The sequence below is a fragment of the Artibeus jamaicensis genome, unplaced genomic scaffold (assembly GCF_021234435.1).
Source record: "Artibeus jamaicensis isolate MK-2021 breed Jamaican fruit bat unplaced genomic scaffold, CSHL_Jam_final scaffold_847, whole genome shotgun sequence".
NCBI classification, from domain to species: Eukaryota; Metazoa; Chordata; class Mammalia; order Chiroptera; family Phyllostomidae; genus Artibeus; species Artibeus jamaicensis.
The window spans coordinates 20706876-20723412 of record NW_026522057.1 but is presented as its reverse complement, the minus strand read 5'-3'; the positions used below and the strand labels follow the sequence as shown (position 1 = coordinate 20723412).

Sequence of the window (16537 nt, the reverse complement as noted above, 5' to 3'; positions counted from 1 at the left end):
CACAGAGGCTGGTGGCAGAGGCAGGCCTGGCGTCTGGGTCTCTTGGAGGCCCATTCAGAGAACTCTCCACTTGTTGCAAGTTCAGAGATTCAGCTGGAATCTCCCAGGAAAAGCCCCCAGCTTGCAAACTCAGAACAGGATATCTGGGTGGCGCTGGGTGGTGACAGAGCAGAAATGTTTGTTTTGGTTTCCATATCAGTGCTTGACAACCTTGCTGGTGTTGTTACAGTTTCAGCAACCACATTTTCCTCCCAGTAAAGAGCTCGGAGCTCATCAGACCAAGGCCAAGTCAAAGCACTGGTGAGCAGGGCTGGGGCTGGGGGTCCCCGGCCAGGGACTCTGGTTCAGGTTGGTGTTTCTGCCAACCAAAATTCCTGTGCCATTGCTGATGGCACGTGAGATGATGGGAGGTGGTAAACAGGTGACTTTTTAAATTTAAACTTTATTCACCCAGGTGAATGCGTAAACCAAGGCAGTGTATTCGCACAGTGGAATATTACTCGGCAACATAAAGGAAATACTACCGATCCATGATACAACGTGGACGAACCTCAAAAACAATACATAAGTAGGAAAAAACAGACACAAAAGACCACCTAATGCATGATGCCATTCGCATGAAATGTCCAGAAAAGGCGACTCTAGAGAAACAGAGAGCAGATCAGTAGTTCCCCGGCTGGGGCGGGATGGGGGTCAGCTGCCCGTGGGCATGAAGGCTCTTCAGGGGGAGATGCGAGTTGTCCTGAAACTGGATGGTGGTGATGGTGGCACAACTCTGTGGATTCACTAAAAGTCACTGAATGTTGCGCTTACTGTGGGAGCATTTTAAATAAAGCTGTTAAAAGTATCTTACATAAGCAGTAACACAGGGGTTGGCACGTGGATACGGCCACAAGTGTCATGGAGGTGGGAGCGGAAATGTCTCCAAACTGGAGAGCGCTGAGCCACACATCTCAGGCTGCCCTTCGGGAAAGCAAGTGGGGTCTCCGAGCTGTGTGCTCCCTCCCCCAGGTGGACCAGAGGTGATCCTGCAACCTCCCCTTTCCTGGCGCAGGCTCCTTTCTTGGCTCACTGCTTGGGGCTCCATGCTAGACACCCTGGAAGAACCTGAGGCCTTTGGAGGCCAGGGCAGACGCCTTTGGTCTCGGGCCTCAGTCTGCAACTGCTCGCTCTTACGGACAGGAAATCAGAAGTGGGCCGGGATCACAAACTCAGATTTATTTATTGCGAAGGCTGGGAAGATCACCTAGTCCAGAGGCTTTTAAACTTTTTAAAAAGTTGATCATCTGCCCACCCTGCTCACAAAAGGAAATTCTTACGAGAAACCCAAATATAGAAACACGTAAAACCAGAGTGTTGCTTCTGTAAATTTATATGGGCTCGAATATGTAACAGCTAGCGATTCTGAATTCAGCCACTGGGGTCGAAGAGGCTATTCTGATCTGTTAATATTTAGAATTGGGATCATGGGTGACAGCGCCACATTCCATTTAATTTTATCTCCAGTTTTGGCCGCAGAGCATCAGGAATCTCCTGACTCACACAGACGAATAGCTGCGAATGGGAACAGTTTTAGCAGGTTGCTTCGCAATCTCAAAATACTCTTCAGACAAACAGAGATGGCGGAAGGAGGGCTTGCACCTGCGTCCGATTACTAACAGGTTAGTGCAGAAGGGAATTTGATGGGTTAACGTGCAGAACTTAAGAGTGAATGAGCACATTTTTATGACCATACTAACATGTTAATGTGTTTTGAAATATTCATTTTTGTTGAATATTCAAGGAATCCCTAAGGCATCTCTGAGGAAGCCTGGAGCTTGGAGGTGATATACCACCCACCTCCTCCTTCACAGATAGGGAAACTGAGGCCCAAGTCAGGGAGTATTACTTGCATTGGAAAAATCTGACTTGAGCTCTGAATCAACTTCAGAAAAGATGTGTCTCCCCAGTTCACCAAAAAAAGGGAAGAGAAGGTGCACATAGCTCCCAGCGGCGGGAAGAGAGACACCGGCCCTCCACCTGTCTCGGCAGCACCCGTCTCATTCCAGGCCAGTGCCAGAGGCTGACATCACCCCCCCACACCCTGAGTGCAACTTAAACAAAGCATTGCACAACACCAACCTACCTCTCCTTAAGACTGACTGGGCACAGTTTTTCCATCCCCTTAGTAGCCAGGTCCAAGAGCACACACACAATAAAACAAACCACACACACCTGGGCATGACCACACACTCGGCAGTGGCAGACAGAAGGGCCCATCCCTCCGAGGAGTTTCACCATCCAGAGCAAGTCCCTGTTTCCCCACCCCACCCACCCAGCGAAGCTGTCCACAGCGAGCAGAGAGGCCTCTCCACGGCCAGGCACCAGGCCATTCTCAAGCTCTCAAGAGAGACAACCAGCCCAGAAGAGTAGCTAGGGTACAGTGGGGTGCAAGACCTACCCCAGAAAGCCAGGCCCTGCATGAGAGAGCCCTGAGACTGCAGGTATCTGTGTCCTGCCAGCCTGACAGACACTACTATCTTGAACGACATCAACTTGATTCTTTTACACCTTCCAAGAAGCGTCACCATCCTACTCTCCCCTCGTGCAGCTGGGAGTGAATATCATTGCTCCTTTTCTCGGGTGAGCAAACGGGCTTCCAAGTGGTCCAACAACCCCACTGGCTGGTGACGGAGCTGCCATTTGATTCGAATCCTGACCAGTAGAGGAAGAGGAGGGAGCCCCATGACCAACTCCCCTGGCAGACTCTGTGCTGCTGTGAGCACCAGGACCCAGGGAGTGGAAGGAAAGGTCCTTCTCAGCACATCTTCCAAATCTAGGAGTTTGGAGCCCAGGTTCCCAATGCAGAGTTGCCCATGCTGGGACAGCAGAGGGCCCACGCCCACCCAGGCCTGAGATGCTACAGACAGACCCCTCTCCTCTTATGGGAAAGTGGAGCAGACAGCACCATCAGCCAGGCTGTAGGCAGGAAACAATGTTAGTTTCCCACCTGGGTAATCTGGGCTGGGTACTAATGTTCTGGCTAGTCCTGTAGGTAGTCTGTCCCGAACTCTACTCAGAAATGGTGGTCTGGGTCCATTCACTGTCCAGTCTTCCAGTCCAAGGTTATCTCCTCTGGGGGGCCTTTTGGGGCCTGAGTTTGCTGGGGCCCAAGAAACCATGATAATGAGGGTACGGGGGGAAGAGGATTGAAGGGAGGTATTTTTAAAAGCTTGTGGCCAATCTGATGTAGGGCTGGTTATCCAGCCCAGCGAGCTGTACCTTACAGAGATGGAGCAAGAACACAGAGCCTACGCAGCCCCAGAGAGTGGGGAGAGATCCATCCAGCTTCAAATACATAATCTCATTTAATTCAAGGGAAAAAAGGTCAGTGGGTTACTTTAGAGTGTTTTTCTTTTCACCCATGGAGGGAAGGGAGCTCACCTCTACATCCTTGAGAAAGTACCTGGGCTAGGAGACAGACGACCCAGGAGGTACTTAAAATCACTAGTTCAAATCCCGGCTTCACTATTTATTAGCCAAGACACCTTAGGCAAGTCACTTGCATCTCATCTATGAAACGGTGGTAAGAATGCCCTACACTCTGAGTTGCCGCGGTAATTAAATAAGATTACTTAAAACATCGATAGCTGTTTGGTCACCTACAAAACAAAGAACGTGTCTGGTCCAGCGTCGGGTTGGATGTGTCCCCTGCTGTAGTCAGCAACCGCCCCCATTCTTGGAACTAGATAACTGAGCTTTCCCAGAGAAGGCAGGGTACTCTGCAAACAGTTTCCAGCCCACCTGCTAGGACCAGCTGGCTGCCACCTGCCCCCCACCCCGAACACACACATTCCTCGGCCGCGCGAGGAGAGGGGGCGCCGCACTCACCTCCGCTTGTACTCGTCGCGCTCGCGCTTCACCTTGGCCAGCACGTTGTAGAGCGCGCGGATCTCGGGCGTGATGGTGTCGATCTGCACGCCCACGCCGTCGGGATGCACCCACGACACGCCGGGGCCCTGCACTGTCTCCACGCCGCCGCCGCCCGTGCGCCGCACCTGCGTGTAGCTCCAGATGGTCCCAGGCAGGCGGCCGTAGAGCTGCGGGTGAGAGCCGCCGCCGGGGGGCAGGCCGCCCAGGGCCACGGCGTTGGCATTGGTGCCGGCCGCCGCGCCGCTGCCGATGCCCTGCCCGCTTCCGGGCGCTGGTGGCCGTAGCAGATCCGGCCCGGTCTGCACGGCCTGCTCGCGAGTGAATGTCCTGTAGCGCAGCCGCCGCTCCCGCTCACTCTGCTGCTGCTCCAGCTGCTTCTCTAGCAGCCGGTTGCGCCGCTCCAGCTCATGCACCTTAGCCAGGAAACAGCGGAAGCGCACGTTGAGCCCCTTCAAGAGGTGGATGTTGGAGCCCAGGTCGTCCCGCAGTGCCGCGGTCACTGGTGACGGCCCTGGCCCGGCCCCTCCGCCGCCGCCGCCACCGCCGGGGCAGCCCCCGCCACCGCCGCCGCCGCCGCCCGGCGGACAGCCGAAGGCCAAAGCCATCTCTCCGAACAGCAACGAGTTCACCATGCGCCGGCTGCGCAACTCAGGGCCCCGGGCCCGCGGCTCCAGGGGAGGCTCCAGCTCCGGGCAGGGCTCCCGGCGCGGCCGGGCCAGGTTGGGCGCGGGCTCCAGCGCGGCCGGCCAGGCGGTTCCAGATGTGTACCAGATGCGGCCTCCGCAGCGACTGCGAGCCGGACTGCCCCCGGATGTGGGCGCGGAGGCAAGGAACGGGATTCAGGCTGCGATGGAGGCCGCGGCAGCTGCTCGAGGTAGTGAGGGTCGCGGATACCGGCGCCGGGGCTGTCAGAGACGATGTGGAAGCGCCGCGGCAGCAGCGCGCAGAGGACTCTTGGCCGGCACTGCCCCTCTGCGGCGGACCCCGCCCACTGCAGAAACAGACCCCGCCCACAATAGCCCCGCCCACCGCACCTCCTGCGGCGCTCCCCATCCCCGGGGCCCCGCCCATGAGACGCTCAGCGTTGGGCCACGCCCATGGAGTCTGGCTCTGCCCACTCCCGGACTTCTCCGCGTTCTCGGCTCCAATGACACGCTGCCTGCAGCTCTGGCTCCGCCCAGGTCCTCCCATACCACCCCTCCCCTGCTCAGCTCCTGCCTCCCCGCGTGGCTCTGATTCTTTGCTGGGGACACGTACTGCAGAGCTGCACCGGGCACGCGGTTAGCTGGAGCCGCCGCAGAGCCAGCACGGCTTCTTAAAGGGACCGGCAGCCTCGGCAGCTCTCGTTTCCCCCTTTAGGTAGCCCTCGCCACCACGTCTTCTGCCATGTTCTCTATTTCACTTCTCTCTCACCCCAATTCTCCATGCTCAAATTCCCATGGACTGAGGAAGACCTCCGTCTGGAAGGGCTAGGGGACCTTAGTATTCGAAGGTGCATCCTCACCCCACCCCCACTTTACCCTGGGCGGTCTAGATCGACCTTCCCAGGATAAGGCTGCTACTCCTCCTGCACGTTCCCCACGCGGTGGACTCTGGCAGGCTCCTCGACCACGTGTCCCCAAGATCCGCCTAGGCATTGCAGAGCCCTCTAGTCCCCACAGCCCATGGAGGCGCCAGGCCTATTCCAGAAGGCAGGGGGAGGGAGAATGAGTGAAGACCATCCAGGAATATGACACCCACCTGCTCAGTCTGAGCTGCTCTTGCTCCCCTAACCGGAATGACCATTTCCCCACCATCGTTCACTCACGCACTGAGATGAAGCTGACCCCAGAGCTGCGGTCCATTTCATTGAGCTGCTCAAGGGGCAATATCTGGAAGTAACCCGTCTGGAGGGCACAGCCAATCCGAGGATGCATTCATTCATTCTTTCTTTCATTCATTCAAATCTGTTTTTCAGAGCTACCACCCTAAAGTCCAAATTCTCCAATCTGGTGTAGCTAGAATCAATTTGCAAACATCTATGATTTTTTACGTGTTAATAATAGCTCCCATTATGGAGTGCTTAGTATATGTCGGGTGCCATATTAGTTATTAGCCCCATTTTACAGAGGCCACTGAGACCAGAGGAGCAGCAAACAGTCCCAAAGCAAATGCTCTGACTGCCCTTAGGACTATGCTGGCCTCTTGTCCATTTCCACCTTTGATCCTCACCACAAACCTCAGAGGGGAGGTGCCCCCCACCTTGAAATGCCTGTGGGTTGCACTGCGCGCACTTAACCAGATATGTGGCATTGTCCAGATTCTTCTGGACACATTTTCTGAATTGCAATTTAATATTTGTCTTGTTATTAGTGTTTGTATTTGCCTTGTCTCATTGAGTATAAGCTTGAGGGCAGGTACCCTGTTTTACGGGGACAATGGCTTTGTCTTCTCAGCGACAAAAGAGACACAAAGGCAATGTGGGCTTGCTCTAGGGTGAGGTCAAGGCTGTAGTGTTTGTCTGCTGTTTTTGATGCAGTCACAAGGGCAAACCTTCCACATGTTTCCTTCCTTCACCCCCAGCTCCTTGCTTCCTTCCTTTCAAAATAGGCTCACCTTTGCCACACTCAGCGTGAAACTGGCCTGTCCTGAAACCTTTCTCTGTTTATCCCAACCGTGCATGGTCCCAGCTCTTTCTTTACTCTTTTGTTCTCTCATGTCTTGGTGATTTTCTTGTTTATCTAAACGAAAAAGTCAAAACCCCTTTGTCTTAAAACAGAAGTTCATGGACACCCACAAGGGGGCTGAGGGTGGAATTCTGAGGTGTCCACAACATTGAGATGGACAAAAATCGTATCTTCATTTTCACCAATTTCTTAGCATTTCCTTTGATCAAAAATGCAGGCAAAGTCCTTGTGGTTTTACCACTAGTAGAAATCACAGCTCTTTTCATATCACACTTCAGTTACTACAGATATCTCAAAATATTGTTTAAGCCACCGTAATTCTGAAATTAAGATCATATCAGGCTCACCACTAAATCTTATATAATGTATGAAGAGAGAAGCACATGTTACTATATCACAAAAGTTTTTAAAACTTTGATAACTATTTTAGTAAGAATTGTTTTCATTGTCATCTGAATGCAATTTTTAAAAATGATTCTGAGAAGGGATCTGCAGGCTTCACCAGATGCTCCAGGAGCCTGCAAGGGCAGACCTGGGGGAATGGTTCCCGGCAGCCTTTTCTAGCAAGCGTCTCTGCTGCTAACAGAATTGCCTTGGAGTTGGGCTGGGAAACCCTGGGGAGGGCTGGGGGAGCAGGGTACCTGTCCCTGTCCTGGGCACTGAAGAGAGTCAGACAGTCCACAGTCATTTATTGAGCAGCGGCTCGGACCAGACCCTGCCAGAATGCTGGTGAAATGGTTGTGAGCAAGAACTCAAGGAGCTCTGGGGAAGCTAATGAAGAGAGACAGCCCCCAAGACCATCCCGAGACGTGGGAGGGGGTTCAGAGGAGGGAAACCTGACCCGGAGCAGATGGCTGAGCAGAGAGACCAGGCGATCGGAAGGAAATGGAGGAAGTCACACCTGGACTCCAAGTGACTTCCCACTGAGTCGTAGAAACAGGGGAAGAACAAACAAAATGGCCAGAACATAGTTCTGTGACCTCGTAAGTGCAAAAGTGAGATGCTGTGTATCTCCATCTTTGTGGGTTAGATGAAATAAATGGGTACAATTTACCCGTTTCAATGGTTTTTAGTAAATTTACCAAGTTATGCAACTATCACTGTACGTCCATTTTAGAATATTTCATCTCTGCCGATAAGATCTCACAAGCCCATTTAGTGTTACGCCCTATTTCCAACCCCCGCCCAAGGCAACCACTGATCTGCCTCTGTCTCCATAGGTTTGCCTTTTCTGGGCATTTTGCATGGCTGGAATCACACAATACTTGTTCTCCTGAGTCTTGATTCTTTCACTGAGCTTAGAGGTTTTGAGGTCAGCCCATGTCATAACATCGGTAAGGCATTCCTTTTCACTGACAATCTCTTTTTAAATGTTGATTGTTGCAATTTGTCATTCATTACCTTACTGACTTTTCTGCACTTCAGTTCCCACTCCGGAAACAAGACTAATAAAAATATCCATTTCACTGGGTGGTGGTACCGGTGAAATGAGTTAATACACGTAAAGTCGGCATGTAGTAAATACTAACAAATATTAGCTATTTTCCCACAAGCATTTTCAATCTTTTTGCTTATGCGAATGTGGAAAGCCCATAAATGTATCAAGAGCAGGAAAAACATAAGCATCTCAAAGGTCCCGCACCCGGCCACCCCCTCTGGCATCTGAGTCCTCCTGCCGCCAGGAGAACAAATGCCTCTCTCTGTTGTGTCCCCCCACCCTCGGGCTACAGCTTCTAGAACATTCTCATCAGGTTTCTTCACGGAGAAATGAAAGAGAGCAGTAAAACGTGACAGCACAGAGGAAAGGGCGTGGCTGCAAGGCCCTCATGATGCTACAGGTGAAAATTAATCCTTTAAACAAAACAGCAAATTCTTGAGGTGTCCCATCTCTCCTCCCCGAAAACAATAATGACGAGAACAACCAGAGCCAAGAAATAAAAACCCAAAGCTGGCAAAAAGGGCAACTCTGCCACGCCTCAACAGCCGTGGCACGTTGCTGGACCTCATCCCTCCTGGGCACCTCCGGGCTTACAAGTGGCTTACGGTGCCTGCTGGCTCAACAATTATTCTGGGTGGGTTGGCCTTCCTGGAAAAGGGCGTGGGTTTCACTGGCGTCAGGGCTCCAGAGTGTCCCGGTGGCTACCCAACAGTGATGTTGGTCAACAGCCATGGGGACGCCCAGGTTCCTTCCGGCACCTTCCCCGAGCTTCCACAGGCCTTTCTTGGGAAGGCCAGTTGGTCAGTGCTGTATAATCTGGCCACGAGGAGGTGTGGTTATGAGCAAGGGATCCAGATTCAAGCCCCATCCGTGACCGAGGACAAGTGACCCCACTGCTCTGTGCCTCAGTCCCCCTCTGGACCACCAATGGAGTGGTCATGTTCCCTGTGAAGATTAAACCAGTCCCTGTGTGTAAGAAGCTCAGAGCAGAACCTGGCACGTGGTAAGTGCTAGCTGTTTTGAGCCAACATTCCTCGAACCTCTAGTATGTGACAGGCACCATTCTAAGTGGTGGTTTGAGCTCCACGTGACCGGAAGTCAAGGCCAGGGGTTTCAGAGGCTTGACCAGGGCCATGCTGGATTACTCTAGGGGGAGCCACGAGTTTGGGGTGGCCGGCTTGCTCTCAGGCCTTATTCTCATAGGACAGGCATCTGTTGAACATCTCTTTTACCCCACCTCTCACTAAAACTTCACATGATAAAGACCCCTCTTACAGATAGGGAAACTGAGGCTTGGGAGGGGTGAAGGGACCTATCCATGGCACCGCTGAGCTCCGAGCCCAGTTGAACTCCGAGCCCCATCCATCACACTCTCACTGAAGCTGCTTCCTCAACAACTCAGAGGTGGGACATTCAAACATAGACCTGAGGGCTGAGCTGCTGAAGTCGTTTCCACCCTCCTATTCCACAGCGCAAACCTTCAATGAGTGGAGAGAGGTGCAGAGAAGCGAGGGGCATGGGCATCATCGAAGGAGCCCAGAGCCAAGATGAGAAGCAGCAGCGCCTTGCTCTCCTGCCCCTGGGCCTTTGCGCATGCTGATTTCACCTCCAGAAACATGGTCTCCCTCCTCGCTAGCCAGCGAGTTTTCACTTATCCTTCAGATCTTAGCTTCGGCCTCTGTCTTCTTTGTCACTTGCTGTCTTGTTTGACTGTAACAAGGTACAACCTATGTTCAGGAAAGTGCCTCAGTGTTACACGTCCAGCTCAGCACATTCCTACCTATGCACACCCCGATGCACTCACCTCCCAGATCCCTTCCCACACACCAGCAGGCTCCCCGGAGCTCCCTTTCCCTGGCGCCCCCCAAAGGCGGGCAGGTGCTGGCCTTTCTCACCACGATTCCTTTTCAACCTCAGGCAAACGGACTCACACACCGCATCTTTGGCTTCTTCTGCCCAATCTTAACCATTTGAGACCCATCCGCGTAGCTGTATGTAGCAGCATCTTGTTCTTTTGCTTTGCTGTGTGCTATTATATATTATAAAGTTATCACAATTTATTTATTCATCGTACCTCGAATGGACATTGGGCCATTTCTAGTTTGGGGCTATTTGGAGTGAAGTCTCTACGACCCTACCCACTGGAGTCTCTTGGTGACTGTAAGTGCTTGTGCCTCTTGGGGACAAACCAGGGATATAATGGCCATGTCCTAGGGGATATTTGCATTTAGAGTGCCAAACAGTTTTCCGAGCTGGCCATTCAGTAATTCACAACCCCTTCCGCAGGGTCTGTGAGTTCCGATTGCTCCATCCTAGCGAATATTGAGTATGGGCAGTCCTTTTTAGTTTATATTTTCCGGTGGATGTGAAGGCTAGCACTTCCCCCCAGAAGCCACTCTGCAACCTCCAGGCCAGAGTAGGGACCCCCTCTCCTTCCCCCTGTAGATTCGCTTGCTGTAGCATTTCTACCCATTCACACTGCCCGCCTCGTCTCATGGGGGCGGGGCTCCTCAAGAGAAGGAAGGACACCATCGGCTTGATCCAAAGCTCCCTTGGGAAAGAGAAGCCAGGCCCCGTCATCCCACTTCCAGGCCACTGACCAAGTGCTGTCTATTAAGTCCTTGGAAGGGTGCCTGGCAGAGGGGGTGGCGCCCCGAGGTCGCACTCAAGCCTGCAGCCCTCCCCCAGAGATGTCCTCTCCTGCCTCATTCTCACCATGGGAAGCTCTGTACACATCCATCACTGCCCGAAGACGTGGGTCCCTGACTTCACAAACCAGCCAGCACCAGGAGCCTCCTCTTTGCTCCCCACGCAGCACGTCACTCACTGCTCACGTTTCCCTGCTCAGGCCAGGCTCACAGCAATGGCCGAGGTGCCAGGCATCAGATTAGGTGCTTACCTGAAGCACCTCCTCTATCCCAACCTCAGCAATTTGAGGGACGGGCCGTCCTTCCCCTATTCCAGATGGAGAAACTGAGGCTTGAAGGGGAGGAGCCAGGTGGCTGAGGGGAGACTCTTTCCCTAGTTCCAGGGCCTGGAGATCACAGGTCTGAAGCCTAAAGCCAGGTCTTGTGTGGTTACTGCCATGTCCGCACCAATCTTGGGACTGGGGTAGGGGGGGGCCCTGCTGCCACGGCCTGGGGGACCAGGATGAGCGGGTCACTGTCCGGGAGGCCCTGGGAGCTCCCAAAAACCACAAGGCAGGCAGGCAGGCAGAGGTGTCCTCACCCTCTGGGGTCCCCCCCATCTTCCCCACTGGCTGGCTTTGTGAGCCTGGAGAATCTCCACTTACGTCACCTCTGATTTCTGGTTTGCAAACAGCTTCTCACGTGTCAGACACAGCCCTCAGAGGAGGGCAGGGCAGGTCCTCTGTCACCCCATGGTCCTATTTCTGCTGAAACAGACACCCCAGCAGGGGCCTCCTCCTGGGAGGTGACGGTGAAGAAGGTGAGTCAAAGGTCTGCTTCCCAGAGTGCCGCCCTTCCAGTGCCAGGGAAAGGAGGAAAGCATCCTTATCACAACTTAAATGACACATCACAGACGTCACTACCTTGGTGACTTCCCTGACAGCTGTTTCATAACTGTGGTGTCCTCAGCCAGCGAGAAGCTTCCTTGGTCTACAGCTGCCCTATGCCTTCCGGTCCAACTCCAAAGGGACAGAAGGAGTCACTGAGGTGTCCAGCAGTGGGGCATTGACCAAGTTCATGGTGGTCGTGGCACATCCCTGAGAAGTCACACTCAGCAACCCAGAGGGTAACACACACCCGTACTTCCTGGTGCAGAGAGAGGCCCGCCAGTTACCATGGAAGTGAAAGGCACGTCCGTGGTTTAATGGAGTTAAACTCCACTAAAAACTGTGTGTCGTATGTCCGCAGGGCTGTCTCCGTACATATGTAGAAAAATCTGGAAGGACACTCAAAATGTCAGCAGGTGGCTCTGACTTTCATGAAGTGTCTTCATGTGTTTCCTAAATCGTGGCTGTCACAGGGCTCGGTGCCAGGTGTGACGGGGAGGCTTTACCAGTGGGGTCTCATTTTTTTAATCCTCACACCAAGACAAGGTCAGCAAATTCCTTCCCCATTTTGTGAGAACGTATTCCTTTTATGAGGAAAAAAATGGAGAAGCTACTTTCACTTTGAAGGAAAAAAACCCATTTATCCCTTATGGCTGCACAAACGACACTGGACCGAGTGGGAAAACTGAAGACCCATGGGACATGGTCCTGGACTCCAAGAAGGTTCCAGCCCCAGGTACCTATGTAACTAGAACGCTTGTTTGCATCTGGTAAGTAGACCAAGAGAGGCACTCAGCAGTGTTATGAGAATACAGAACACCAGCTGAGGCTTGAGGGAGGATACAAAACACATATTTATTGAGTACCTACTATGTGCCTCTGCTCTGAGCACCTTATCTCATTTCAGGCTCATAGCAGCTCTTGGAGTGGACACAACTTCCATCATTGTACTCGAAGAAAATCCAGACTCACCAAGGCCCTGGAATTTTCCCAGGGCCATGAAGCAGGAGCAGGGAAGACAGAACTCTAGCTTCCGTCTCCAAAGCCAGGGCCGTCTCTCCCAGTCCTGACACTCCCACCATCCCCAGGCGGGCGTGCAGGACAAAGCAGCTTCTGAGTTGCAACTTGCTTTGTAGGTGATATTTCAATAGCAGCAGAGGCCAGTGAAGGCCAGTCGCTGCCCAGGCCTCAGTTTTCTCACCTTTGAATTGGGACTAATAATGCCAACCTCATAGGGTTGCTGTGAGGATGAACAGAGAAATCCAATGTATTTCGAGGCAGAGGCACTGGATCACCGTGTGTGTAAGGCACCTTGAAAACATGCCGGCACACGGTGAGCACTTACATAAATAGGGGCTGTAGTGGGCTCTGGAGTCGGCCTGCCTGGGTTTGTGTCTCTTCTCAGCCATTTACTGTGTGACACTGGACAGGTGACTTAACTTCTCTGTGCCTCATTCTCTTCATCTGAAAAATGGGGGTGATAAAAAATGTCCCAATCTTCTAGTTTTGTAAAAGACAATTAAATGTGGGAATGCGTTAAGGGGTTCAGGGCAATGCTAGTACATAGTAGGCATCGAGTAAATGGACATTATTATTAATGTTACTTTGTATTGCACAGGTTTCTAAGCTCTCAGAGCCTAATTTTTGCTGTTGGGTATTAACAAAGACATCCCTGGGCAGGGTAGGAACACCCCCAGTTTCCATCTGTCAACCTCTTGGCTGGCGAGAGGATGATGGTGTCACAGGTCGTGATAAGCAGGGGTGTCCAGCGTTTTGGCGTCTCTGGGCCACACTGGAAGAAGAGCTGTCTTAGGCTACACATTAAATACACAATGTTTACAGTAGTAAGTTTACAATTCTGTGTTGGGCCGCATTCATAGGCGTCCTGGGCCACATGCGGCATGTGGGACGTGGGTTGGACACCCCATAAAGGGTGGAGACTCAGGAGTCAGAGGGGCCTTGGAAGGAAGGGGAAGGACCTCCCCTAGGACAGAGCGAACGAGGGGGAAAGGGCGCCGCTCACAGAACTCTGACGTTCACGCCATACGCAGCCCAGTCCTGGCAGTACAGTATGAGGCAGAACACAGCAGTCACGGCCTGGCGCGGCCGTGGCTACGGGGCGGCCATGGCTACGGGGCGGCCACTGGGCGCAGTGTTACTTGTACAGAAAATCATTCAACCCTCACAGCAGCGCCGTGAGCTGGTGCTCACATCCCCACTTTACCGATGAGAAAACTGAGCCAGGGCTTACGCCTGATGTCTGCAGCTGGTTGGGTTGGGGGGCAGTCTCAGGGGACTGAGCGCTTAGCTCGTGGGTCTGCCCTGACTCCACGTAGTTTGTGTCCGAGCTGAACCGCATTGTTAGAGACTCGGCTGGCATTGGAGAGTTGCGGAATTGGGGCGGCACATGCTGACACTGTGTGGTCTCAGAAAAAAGACATCGCATGATCAAACTAAGAATTCAAAAAAGAAAAAGACAGTGTCAAGTGCTTGGAGGAGGCCCTCGGGGCTTGGAGAAGGGTGGCCTGCTGTGCTCCCTCGGCCTGGCTGGAGGCCACCCAGCTGTTCAGTTATGAACTGGGCATGTTTCTGTCTGTGCAAATCCCGAAAGTTATGCTTTGTTTTTTAACTTTTAACTACAAGCACGTCTAGGGCCAGCTTGGCTCTGCAGACAGCAAGGTTGCACTTCCCGAGTTAGGTGTTTGCTCCCAGACGGAGAGTCCCTAGTCCTGGAGACAACCCGGGCACCAGGAGTTGAGACTCACACCAGGTAAGAGTCAAGACTGGCACAGAACCTACAGGGCTTGTCTGGTCCGGCCCCCTTCCTCCTGGACGTGAAGTATTAAGGGGCCCCACATCAGGAGGTACCATCTCACTTGGGGCACTAAGACTCCCCACAGCCTGACTGTGGTGCGCCACCGTCACAGGCCTCCTGAAGCTGTACACAGGCGTCCGGGGGGAGTCCTGGGGCTGTTTCCGGTGGCTTTTCCAGTGGACCCGTGTCCTCCTGCCACCAGGCTTGTAGGCCCTTGACTCCCTCTTCTTGCAACTTCGATGATAATTTTTAGTGATGCTTTTAAAAGATGCTTCCAGGCCTTTGGGCACTAATGTGTCCGCAGCCCAAATTCTCCACCATTACTGTGATTAGTATTTAATTAACGATGCTAATTTCCTGCCCTGGTCATCAACGTATCATTAGGTGATTTCAAAACATTTAGCAGAGGTTGACTCACGCCCCACAGGCTTGTCAGAGACAGGTTTTTTTCTCCCCTGACATAGGTGACCTGGATTAGAACTTAGGACGCCATGCTGGGGGCCAGAAGCCCCCAGGAACAGAATCAAGCACAGGGAGGCAATTTACCAAATGACATCAGGGCTGCCTCCCACGAGATGACATTGGGCTGGAAAAGATGCCACATTAAATAACGTTGACTTCTTTCATTTTTTCAATCCTCACCCAAGGATGTGTGTATTGATTTAGAGAGAGAGAGGAAGGGAGAGAGAGAGAAATGTTGATGTGACAGAGAAACATCGATCAGTTGCCTCCCTTCCTTATGTGCCCCAACTGGGGATCGAACTTGCAACCTAGGTGTGTGCCCTGACCAGGAATGGGCCTGGCGACCTTTCGCTTTGCAGGACAATGCTCAACCAACTGAGCCACCCGGCCAGGGCAAACTACGTTAACTTCTGCAATGAGATACCCACGTATTCAGTCCATGTCCATTTTCCCCCTGAATGTGACCAGGAGAAGGTCCCAGCCCCCCACTCCTTTGCCCCGACACCCCTCCGTCCCTCTCCAACAGAGACTGGGCTCCAGGCTCAGACCCCTGCTCTGGACCCGGTCAGAATTTAATGACGCCAGTTTGTTTTTCTTTGCTCTTTTTATGATCACCTTCCATTTATGTGAAATGGTGTTGACGTGATGCACAGTTTTCTCTTCAAAGGAATGTATTTATGTAAGTAAAAGGCGAATCTAAGCCAAGTTTTAAAGGATAAAGTCTGGGTCAGGATCGACAGACTGCGGCCCGCAGGCCACATCTGCCCGCTGCTGTTTGTGTAAAGATGAAATTGTTTTTTCATCTTTACATAGCAGGGGGGAGGGAGTCCAAAGAATAATATTTTGCGATATGCGACAAATCCATGAAATTCAAAGTTGTGTCTATAAATTGTTTAAAGGGCTCATGCCCTGCTCATTGCTTTGTGTTTCGTCTGTGACTGTTCTCACACTGCAACGGCAGACTTGGGCAGATGCAACGGAGACCAACTAGCCCACGATGTCTAAAATTCTTGTTGTTTAGCCTTTTAGAGGAAAAAGTATGCTGACCCCTCGTGGGGGTATTTGGCTAACAGGGCAGTGACCTTAGAGATGGTACCAGTGAGTGAAGCGAATCCCTCATCAGAATTCTGGGTTTGTTTCACAGGTGAAAAGGAAACTGAGGCCAGAGAAGTTTAGCCACTTGCCCGGCATCACACAGCCAGTCAGCAGCACGTCGGGGTTTGAACCTAGGTCAGACTGCAAAGGGGCATTTGGTGGGCAGGGCTGACCAAACACAGGCTTTGTGATCTTGCTTCCCGTAACTCCCACCCCTTCGACCTCCTCACGTCCAGCAAACACACTTTCCAAGCTGCACGCCGCTGTTCATGTGCCTCCCGCCTCCTCTTCCCGTTGTTCCGTCCAGGTAGATGGCCCCTCCTCTGGACAGCCTGCCTCTCAGACCTCGGGCAGCCCCCTCCTCTAACCGCTCCCCCCTCCCATCCCTTCCTGAAGATAAGGCTCATCTCCCCAAGCTCAGGAAAGGCCCCTGGAGGGTGGGACGTGTGTCTTATATACATGCCCAGTGATTTCGCAGGACAGGACGGGTCCCCCGTGCCTTGAGCCTGGTCTAGAACCTCCTGTAGTTCCCCGAGCCCATCAGGCTGGCTCATTCATACCTCTTCACCGATGCACAGGCAGTTCCTTCTGATGGAAACACCCTCCCTGCCCCTTCTGCACCAAACTCCTATTCA

General features: G+C 52.7%; 1 protein-coding gene across 2 annotated transcripts in view; it reads right to left on the bottom strand.

Moving 5' to 3' along the window:
• IFFO2 (intermediate filament family orphan 2) overlaps positions 1–4869 on the bottom strand; it is a 45179-nt gene extending 40310 nt beyond the window's left edge. For both annotated transcript variants that reach the window (XM_037140069.2, XM_037140070.2), the window contains exon 1: positions 3871–4869. In XM_037140069.2, the coding sequence (XP_036995964.1) occupies positions 3871–4544 (674 nt within the window). In that variant the 5' untranslated portion in view covers positions 4545–4869. The remainder of the gene's footprint in view (positions 1–3870) is intronic.
• Between the last annotated feature and the right edge of the window lie 11668 nt (positions 4870–16537).